The following is a 12,307-nucleotide window of genomic DNA, read 5'->3' on the forward strand; positions in this document are numbered from 1 at the left end:
AAGTGATCAAATACTTATTTGACACAGTAATTCACAAATAAATTGTTAAAAAAATCGTACAATGTGATTTTTATTTTTAGATTCTGTCTCTCACAGTGGAAATGCACCTATGCTGAAAATTCTAGACCCCTTCATGATTTCTAAGTAGGAGAACTTGCAAAATCACAGGGTGATCAAATACTTATTGACCTCACTGTATACCGATCAGCCATAACATTATGACCACCTGCCTAATATTGTGTAGGTGCCCCTTTTGCTGCCAAAACAGCCTTGACCTGTCGAGGCATGGACTCCACTAGATCCCTGAAGGTGTGCTGTGGTATCTGGCACAAAGACGTTAACAGCAGATCCTTTAAGTCCTGTAAGTTGCGAGGTGGGGCCTCCATGGATCGGTCTTGATGGCCAGCACACTCCACAGATGTTCGATTGGATTGAGATCTGGGGAATTTGGAGGCCAAGTCAACACCTCGAACTCTTTGTCATGTTCCTCAAACCATTCCTGAACAATTTTTACAGTGTGGCAGGGTGCATTGTCCTGCTGAAAGAGGTCACTTCCATTAGAGAATACCGTTGCCATGAAGGGGTGTACCTAGTCTGCAACAATGCTTAGGTAGGTGGTACGTGTCAAAATAGCATCCACATGAATGCCAGGACCCAAAGTTTCCCAGCAGAACATTGCCCAGAGCATCACACTGCCTCCACCAGCTTGCGTTCTTCCCGTAGTGCATGCTGATGCCATCTCTTCCCCAGGTAAACGATGCACATGCACCCGGCCTTCCACATGATGTAACAGAAAATGTGATTTATCGGACCAGGCCACCTTCTTCCATTGCTCCGTGGTCCAGTTCTGATGCTCACCTGTCCATTGTAGGTGCTTTTGGCAGTGGACAGAGGTCAGCATGGGCACTCTGACAGGTCTGTGGCTACACAGCAAGCTGCGATGCACTGTGTGTTCTGACACCTTTCTATCATAGCCAGCTTTAACTTTTCAGTAATTAGTGCTACAATAGCTCTTCTGTGGGATCAGACCAGACGGACTAGCCTTCACTCCCCACACGCATCAGTGAGATTTGGGCGCCCATGACCCTGTCGCTAGTTCACCGGTTGTCCTTCCTTGGACCACTTTTGGTAGGTGCAAACCACTGCATTCCAGGAACACCCCACAAGACCTGCCATTTTAAAGATGCTCTGACCCAGTCATCTAGCCATCACAATTTGGCCATTGTCAAAGTCTCTCTAATCCTTACGCTTGCCCATTTTTCCTGTTTCCGACACATCAGCTTCAAGAACCGACTGGTCACTTGCTGCCTAATATATCTCAACCCTTGACAGGTGCTATTGTAACGAGATAATCAATATTATTCACTTCACCTGTCAGTGGTCATAATGTTATGGCTGATCGGTGTAGCTTCATGTTATGTGACTAAAATGGAGCGCTATCTTTAAATATGTAAATATTATGCAAATTAAATTACTGCTTAAACAGGAAAATAGTTCTTGACATCCACATTGTGTGTAAATATGAATACAGATATAAATATTTAATATCGTAAATAATAACTATTCTGTAATTCAGAATAAAAATATAGATGTGAAAATCACGGTGTAGTGTATGTGTCTGTGTGTGTGTGTGTGTGTGTGTAAATATATATCTATACACATACACAAACACTGAAAAGAAGAAAAATGTAAAGTAAAAATGTTAACATTTTACAATTTGAAAGATTAAATACAAAATCAAATTAGCTGCTTCAGAAATAATAAAAAGATATCACAGTACCATATGCACAGTGTCTAGTATTGTGACAAAATATCACAATATCACGTTTGATTTTATTGTAAATAATTTTAATGCATATAATTAATATAATACATGAAACAATATATTAATATAATACATGAAACAATGAGTCATTTAACTCTGAATGGAGAACTTCATTCTTTTATAAGTGAATCAAATCTGGTGCTACAGTCTCGTTTCTCTCTGACTCCTCCCACAGTGATGTCACCAGCAGCTTCACTGGCCGACCCACAATCCCGCGCTCCACTGGTGCTGAAATAGGGGGCGGGGTCCTGCCGAAGCTCAGCCCACTCGGCCCAAATTTCTCCCACAGAGAACCACAACAGAGCATCAGCAAACCGAACAGCGCTACACACACATCACACAGTGAGACAATGCACACAGCACACACATCACACAGTGAGACAACGCACACAGCACACACATCACACAGTGAGACAATACACACACATCACACAGTGAGACAATGCACACAGCACACACATCACACAGTGAGACAACGCACACAGCACACACATCACACAGTGAGACAACGCACACAGCACACACATCACACAGTGAGACAATACACACACATCACACAGTGAGACAATGCACACAGCACACACATCACACAGTGAGACAACGCACACAGCACACACATCACACAGTGAGACAACGCACACAGCACACGCATCACACAGTGAGACAACGCACACGCATCACACAGTGAGACAACGCACACAGCACACACATCAATTCAATTCAATTCATTTTTATTTGTATAGCGCTTTTTACAAAGGTCATTGTCTCAAAGCAGCTTTACACAAACAAAAGTAAAGTGAAGTGTGTGTGTGTGCCGTCTCTGATGAGCAAGCAGGGCGACGGTGGCAAGGAAAAACTCCCTGAGATGGTGATAGGAAGAAACCTTGAGAGGAACCAGGCTCAACAGAGAACCCATCCTCATATGGGTTTACACTGTAGTGTGCGTGTGTGTGAGCACAATGTGTGTTGGTGTAGTCCATGGAAAACAGCTGAAGCGTTTTCGTGGCAGTGTGAAGCATTGCCGGTGGACAGGTCCAGAGTGAAGGGGGGGAGGTCTGGATCACCGGCAGCTCAGGAGTGTAGCTCGGCAGAAAGAGAAGGAAAGTGGTTAGGTACACTCACAGTCACCGTGTGGAGATAAAACTCAACATCCACGAGTCCCCCAGATCTACTTCTTTGATAAAAACACTAGTCGCTAAATGCTAGGTTAAATAAATAAGTCTTCAACCTCGACTTAAACACTGAGACCGTGTCTGCTTCACGTACATTAACTGGGAGACTATTCCATAATTTTGGGGCTTGGTAAGAGAAAGCTCTGCCCCCTGCCGTGGTTTTGGCAACGCGTGGTACTGATAGACAGCCTGCATCCTTAGAGCGAAGTAGGCGCGGCGGAACGTAAGGTACTAACATATCGCTTAAATACTGCGGAGCGAGACCGTTTAATGCTTTATAGGTTAGGAGTAATATTTTAAAATCGATGCGGAATCTTACTGGGAGCCAGTGTAATGTAGATAAGACTGGCGTGATATGCTCACACACATCACACAGTGAGACAACGCACACAGCACACGCATCACACAGAGAGACAAGGCACACAACACAAAACACATCACACAGTGAGACAACGCACACAGCACACACATCACACAGTGAGACAACGCACACAGCACACACATCACACAGTGAGACAACGCACAACACACACATCACACAGTGAGACAACGCACAACACACACATCACACAGTGAGACAACGCACACAACACACACATCACACAGCACACACATCACACAGTGAGACAACGCACACAACACAGCACACACATCACACAGTGAGACATCGCACACAACACAACACACACATCACACAGTGAGACAACGCACACAACACACATCACACAGTGAGACAACGAACACAACACAGCACACACATTACACAGTGAGACAATGCACACAGCACACACATCACACAGTGAGACAACGCACACAGCACACACATCACACAGTGAGACAACGCACACAACACAGCACACACATCACACAGTGAGACAACGCACACAAAACAACACACACATCACACAGTGAGACAACGCACACAACACAGCACACACATCACACAGTGAGACAACGCACACACATCACACAGTGAGACAATGCACACACATCACACAGTGAGACAATGCACACACATCACACAGTGAGACAATGCACACACATCACACAGTGAGACAACGCACACAGCACACACATCACACAGTGAGACAACGCACACAGCACACACATCACACAGTGAGACAACGCACACAGCACACGCATCACACAGTGAGACAACGCACACAGCACACGCATCACACAGTGAGACAACGCACACAGCACACGCATCACACAGTGAGACAACGCACACAGCACACGCATCACACAGTGAGACAACGCACACAGCACACACATCACACACATCACACAGTGAGACAACGCACACAGCACACGCATCACACAGAGAGACAAGGCACACAACACAAAACACATCACACAGTGAGACAACGCACACAGCACACACATCACACAGTGAGACAACGCACACAGCACACACATCACACAGTGAGACAACGCACACAACACACACATCACACAGTGAGACAACGCACACAGCACACACATCACACAGTGAGACAACGCACACAACACAGCACACACATCACACAGTGAGACATCGCACACAACACAACACACACATCACACAGTGAGACAACGCACACAACACAACACACATCACACAGTGAGACAACGCACACAACACAGCACACACATCACACAGTGAGACAATGCACACAGCACACACATCACACAGTGAGACAACGCACACACATCACACAGTGAGACAACGCACACAACACAACACACATCACACAGTGAGACAACGCACACAACACACACATCACACAGTGAGACAACACACACAACACACACATCACACAGTGAGACAACGCACACAGCACACACATCACACAGTGAGACAACGCACAACACACACATCACACAGTGAGACAACGCACACAACACAGCACACACATCACACAGTGAGACAACGCACACACATCACACAGTGAGACAATGCACACACATCACACAGTGAGACAATGCACACAGCACACACATCACACAGTCAGACAACGCACACAGCACACACATCACACAGTGAGACAACGCACACAGCACACACATCACACAGTGAGACAATGCACACAAAACAACACACACATCACACAGTGAGACAACGCACACAACACACGCATCACACAGTGAGACAACGCACACAGCACACGCATCACACAGTGAGACAACGCACACAGCACACGCATCACACAGTGAGACAACGCACACAGCACACACATCACACACATCACACAGTGAGACAACGCACACAGCACACGCATCACACAGAGAGACAAGGCACACAACACAAAACACATCACACAGTGAGACAACGCACACAGCACACACATCACACAGTGAGACAACGCACAACACACACATCACACAGTGAGACAACGCACACAGCACACACATCACACAGTGAGACAACGCACACAACACAGCACACACATCACACAGTGAGACATCGCACACAACACAACACACACATCACACAGTGAGACAACGCACACAACACAACACACATCACACAGTGAGACAACGCACACAACACAGCACACACATCACACAGTGAGACAATGCACACAGCACACACATCACACAGTGAGACAACGCACACACATCACACAGTGAGACAACGCACACAACACAACACACATCACACAGTGAGACAACGCACACAACACACACATCACACAGTGAGACAACACACACAACACACACATCACACAGTGAGACAACGCACACAGCACACACATCACACAGTGAGACAACGCACAACACACACATCACACAGTGAGACAACGCACACAACACAGCACACACATCACACAGTGAGACAATGCACACAGCACACACATCACACAGTGAGACAACGCACACAGCACACACATCACACAGTGAGACAACGCACACAGCACACGCATCACACAGTGAGACAACGCACACGCATCACACAGTGAGACAACGCACACAGCACACACATCAATTCAATTCAATTCATTTTTATTTGTATAGCGCTTTTTACAAAGGTCATTGTCTCAAAGCAGCTTTACACAAACAAAAGTAAAGTGAAGTGTGTGTGTGTGCCGTCTCTGATGAGCAAGCAGGGCGACGGTGGCAAGGAAAAACTCCCTGAGATGGTGATAGGAAGAAACCTTGAGAGGAACCAGGCTCAACAGAGAACCCATCCTCATATGGGTTTACACTGTAGTGTGCGTGTGTGTGAGCACAATGTGTGTTGGTGTAGTCCATGGAAAACAGCTGAAGCGTTTTCGTGGCAGTGTGAAGCATTGCCGGTGGACAGGTCCAGAGTGAAGGGGGGGAGGTCTGGATCACCGGCAGCTCAGGAGTGTAGCTCGGCAGAAAGAGAAGGAAAGTGGTTAGGTACACTCACAGTCACCGTGTGGAGATAAAACTCAACATCCACGAGTCCCCCAGATCTACTTCTTTGATAAAAACACTAGTCGCTAAATGCTAGGTTAAATAAATAAGTCTTCAACCTCGACTTAAACACTGAGACCGTGTCTGCTTCACGTACATTAACTGGGAGACTATTCCATAATTTTGGGGCTTGGTAAGAGAAAGCTCTGCCCCCTGCCGTGGTTTTGGCAACGCGTGGTACTGATAGACAGCCTGCATCCTTAGAGCGAAGTAGGCGCGGCGGAACGTAAGGTACTAACATATCGCTTAAATACTGCGGAGCGAGACCGTTTAATGCTTTATAGGTTAGGAGTAATATTTTAAAATCGATGCGGAATCTTACTGGGAGCCAGTGTAATGTAGATAAGACTGGCGTGATATGCTCACACACATCACACAGTGAGACAACGCACACAGCACACGCATCACACAGAGAGACAAGGCACACAACACAAAACACATCACACAGTGAGACAACGCACACAGCACACACATCACACAGTGAGACAACGCACACAGCACACACATCACACAGTGAGACAACGCACAACACACACATCACACAGTGAGACAACGCACAACACACACATCACACAGTGAGACAACGCACACAACACACACATCACACAGCACACACATCACACAGTGAGACAACGCACACAACACAGCACACACATCACACAGTGAGACATCGCACACAACACAACACACACATCACACAGTGAGACAACGCACACAACACACATCACACAGTGAGACAACGCACACACATCACACAGTGAGACAACGCACACAACACAACACACATCACACAGTGAGACAACGCACACAGCACACACATCACACAGTGAGACAACGCACACAGCACACACATCACACAGTGAGACAACGCACAACACACACATCACACAGTGAGACAACGCACACAACACAGCACACACATCACACAGTGAGACAACGCACACACATCACACAGTGAGACAATGCACACACATCACACAGTGAGACAATGCACACAGCACACACATCACACAGTCAGACAACGCACACAGCACACACATCACACAGTGAGACAACGCACACAGCACACACATCACACAGTGAGACAATGCACACAAAACAACACACACATCACACAGTGAGACAACGCACACAACACACGCATCACACAGTGAGACAACGCACACAGCACACGCATCACACAGTGAGACAACGCACACAGCACACGCATCACACAGTGAGACAACGCACACAGCACACACATCACACACATCACACAGTGAGACAACGCACACAGCACACGCATCACACAGAGAGACAAGGCACACAACACAAAACACATCACACAGTGAGACAACGCACACAGCACACACATCACACAGTGAGACAACGCACAACACACACATCACACAGTGAGACAACGCACACAACACACACATCACACAGTGAGACAACGCACACAACACAGCACACACATCACACAGTGAGACAACGCACACAACACACACATCACACAGTGAGACATCGCACACAACACAACACACACATCACACAGTGAGACAACGCACACAACACAACACACATCACACAGTGAGACAACGCACACAACACACACATCACACAGTGAGACAACACACACAACACACACATCACACAGTGAGACAACGCACACAGCACACACATCACACAGTGAGACAACGCACAACACACACATCACACAGTGAGACATCTCACACAACACAACACACATCACACAGTGAGACAACGCACACAACACAGCACACACATCACACAGTGAGACAACGCACACAACACGACACACACATCACACAGTGAGACAACGCACACAAAACAACACACACATCACACAGTTAGACAACGCACACAAAACAACACACACATCGCACAGTGAGACAACGCACACAACACAAAACACATCACACAGTGAGACAATGCACACCAAACGATACATGTCACACAGTGAGACAACGCACACAAAACAACACACACATCACACAGTGAGACAACGCACACAACACGACACACACATCACACAGTGAGACAACGCACACAAAACGACACACACATCACACAGTGAGACAACGCACACAACACGACACACACATCGCACAGTGAGACAACGCACACAAAACAACACACATCACACAGTGAGACAACGCACACAACACACATCACACAGTGAGACAATGCACACAAAACAACACACACATCACACAGTGAGACAACACACAAAAACAACACACACATCACACAGTGACACAACACACACATCACACAGTGAGACAACACACAAAAACAACACACACATCACACAGTGAGACAACGCACACATCATGCAGTGAGACAACGCACACAACATGACACACACATCACACAGTGAGAGGACGCACACAAAACAACACACACATCACAATGAGACAACGCACACAAAACAACACACACATCGCAATGAGACAATGCACACAACACACACATCACACAGTGAGAAAAAACACACAACATGACACACACATCACACAGTGAGACAACGCACACAAAACAACACACACATCACAATGAGACAACACACACAAAACAACACACACATCACACAGTGAGACAATGCACACAACACACACATCACACAGTGAGACAACGCACACAACACACACATCACACAGTGAGACAACGCACACAAAACAACACACACATCACAATGAGACAACACACACAAAACAACACACACATCACACAGTGAGACAATGCACACAACACACACATCACACAGTGAGACAACGCACACAACACACACATCACACAGTGAGACAACGCACACAACACACACATCACACAGTGAGACAACACTACACACTAACTGTCTGGAGATATGAGGCTAATGTTGCTAACTAGTAATGGAAGTGTATAGCCTCCAGTTTAGCATGGTGTGCTAAATGTGCTCATCTGAAGTGTGTTAATTTTTTTATGTTCTATAAAACAAAAAACAAATGATGTCACATGATGCTAAACTGGTAGCTGGTTGAGTCTGTGAGACAGAAGAAAGTTGATTTGGATGTTTCGTGGCATTCTCTGTAGCGAGCAACCTGAGCTAAGCAGGAACTGCGGCTGTTTTACACATCACACTGCAGGCAGTGTTTAAAGTGATCAGCACTGCTGGGCTCAGCATCAGCGTGTTTCCTTGTTGGGTTAAACATTTGCATTCCTGGCAGCATTAATTGTTTGGTTTACATCAATTGTTCTTGATGATGTTCCCAGAGCGTTGGGTTTCAGAGCTCAGGTTCGGGTTACATAGCATGCAGCTCCACTTCCTGTTACATGCTACCATCAGAGTAACCACACTACTTTTTCTTTAACAATCATTGACATAAAAACATCAGCTCTACTTTTAGTTCCATTATCAGCACCCTGAAGCATCAGAGAATGTGGGATTTCTTTTTGTTGAGGCTAAAGTTGGTTTCGCATAATTCTGTACAAGTAAAAGAATTACTAGTGATCATAATTTCACCTCTTTCAGTGCAAAGTAGGTGAAGCTAATCATACGTAAAAGTTGCGTAAACTCCACCCTGACCACCCTGACTCATTCTTCCCACACAGCTTTTATTAAAACTGATACTGTGTTTTTACGTCTGACTGACCTAAGGAATGAAATTATAGCCTGCTTTCACAATTACTGGGGTTTTTTTTAGTGTTTTTTTTTTTTTATTATTATTATTATTATTACAGCGTACGTTTTTTCCTTTAAGCACTCTGTCATATGCACAGATTATTTGTACAAACAACTTCTCAGTTTGCACATTCTCGTAGATGCTGCATAGAAAATGGATAAATAATAAATAAAACAAATAACATAATCACAGTGTTTAAAATTGTACACAATATAATGCAGCATTGGAATAATATGGAATAAAAATAGAACATATCACAATAATTATCCAGACAAAACAGTAAAAAATATTTGGTGGTAAAAAATATATACAGTAAATGTATTCTTGATTTTTAAATATATTTCTATATATTAACACATGTTTACATGAGGCGCATTATTGTGCAACTGAAGGAAGTGGGTAAATTAAGTGTTGATGTGATGTTGTTATAGTCAGGTACATCCTGTAAAATGGACATTTTACACGTAATAACATGCAAAAAAGCAAATGTAAGCAGCATGGAGGGATTACAGATCAGCACTGAGGTTACTGATCATTTTGTCATAGAGAATTTGATTTTTAGTGACAGTTTTTATATCTGATAAAATTGACTGACTGTGAGCTAAGGGATATCATAAGCCAGTCAGATTTCTTCATTATTAAAAAAAAAAAAAGAAACAGTGTTTAGAAACAGCTGACACCTTGTTTCAGTTCTACATTACCCAGAATCCCAAAGACAAGCCCACCAATGAGAGACATCACTGTAATCATGTGACATGTCATGACATCATGTTATTATCCATTGTGGAATCAGTCTGCCATTTTTGTTGGACATGAAGCGTAACAATTCTGAAATGAGACAGGAATACTCTGAGATATGAATAGTATTCTAAGAGAAGTCTGGAAAAGTGAAAACAGGCTACATGTGGAAGGCAAATCAAAGACACACAAAGACACTCACCCAAACTGGACAGTTGAAAAAAAAATCACCTGGTCTTTTTCCAGTCTTCAGCTGTCCAGTGTAGGTGAGTCTGTGCCCATGATAGCCTCAGATTCTTTTTTCTTGGCTGACAGGAGCGGAACCTGATGTGGTCCTCTGCTGTTGTAGCCCATTCACCTCAAGGTTTGATGTGCTGTGTGTTCTGCTTTTCTGCCCAACCCGGTTGTAAAGATGATGCAGATACGGGCCAGCAGCTCCAAGTAATGTTCACATCAACCATCAGAATGGGGAAAAAATGTGAGCTCAGTGATTCTGACCATGGCATGATTGTTGGTGTCAGATGGGCTGGTTTGAGTATTTCTATAACTGCCGCTCTCCTGAGATTTTCACACAGCAGTCTCTAGAGTTTACACAGAATTATGCAATAAAGAGCAAACAGTGAGTGGAAGTTCTGCAGACAGAAACGTCTTGCTGTTCAGAGTTCAACAGAGAATGGCCAGACTGTTTCGAGCTGACAGAAAGGCTACAGTAACTCAGATAACCACGCCGTACGATTATAGTGAGCAGAAAAGCATCTCAGAATGCAAACACGTTGAACCTCGAGGCAGATGGGCTACAACAGCAGAAGATCACATCGGGTTCCACTTCTGTCAGAAAAGAACAGAAAGCTGAGGCTGCAGTGCGCACAGGCTCACCAAAACTGGACAGCTGAAGACCGAAAAAAGGTAGCCTGGTCTGATGAATCTCGATTTCTGCTGAGGTACACCGATGGCAGGCTCAGAATTTGGTGCCAACAGCATGAATCCATGGACCCAACCTGCCTTGTGTCAACAGTCCAGGCTGTTGGAGGTGGGGTAATGTTTTCCTTGCAAACATTGGGCCTGTTAATACCAAGCAATCATCACAGCCTATTTGAGTATTGTTACTGGGCATGTGCATCTCTTCATAGCCACAATTTACCCATCTTCTAATGGCTACTTCCAGCATGATAATGCACCATGCGACAAAGCAAAAGACGTCTCAAACTGGTTTCATGAACATGACAGTGAGTTCAGTGTTCTTCAGTGGCATGTGGGATGTGGTAGAACAGAAGATTTGCAGCCTGAAATGGCAGCTGAAAAATCTGCAGGAATTGCTTGATGCGATCATGTCGACATGGACCACAATCTCAAAGGAATGTTTCCAATATCTTGTGGAATCCATGCCATGAAGAACTGAGGCTGTTTTGAGAGCGTAGGGAGGCCTTACCCAGTATTAGTATAGTGTTCCTAATAAAGTGCTCTGTGAGTGTGTGCTTACAGGATAT

At 45.0% G+C, this 12,307-nt stretch overlaps 1 protein-coding gene across 3 annotated transcripts in view; it reads left to right on the forward strand.

Annotated features, from left to right (window-relative positions):
• Positions 1-12,307, forward strand: part of LOC113536667 (lisH domain-containing protein ARMC9) — a 51,037-nt gene that overhangs the window by 34,229 nt on the left and 4,501 nt on the right. For 2 of the 3 annotated variants that reach the window (XM_026930764.3, XM_026930765.3), the window contains one exon: positions 2,001-2,167. The exons of the other annotated variant lie outside the window; for it this stretch is intronic. In XM_026930764.3, coding sequence (XP_026786565.1) covers positions 2,001-2,167 — 167 coding nt within the window. The remainder of the gene's footprint in view (positions 1-2,000; positions 2,168-12,307) is intronic. 3 annotated transcript variants of the gene reach the window in all.

This window comes from Pangasianodon hypophthalmus, chromosome 11 (assembly GCF_027358585.1).
Source record: "Pangasianodon hypophthalmus isolate fPanHyp1 chromosome 11, fPanHyp1.pri, whole genome shotgun sequence".
Classification (NCBI taxonomy): Eukaryota; Metazoa; Chordata; class Actinopteri; order Siluriformes; family Pangasiidae; genus Pangasianodon; species Pangasianodon hypophthalmus.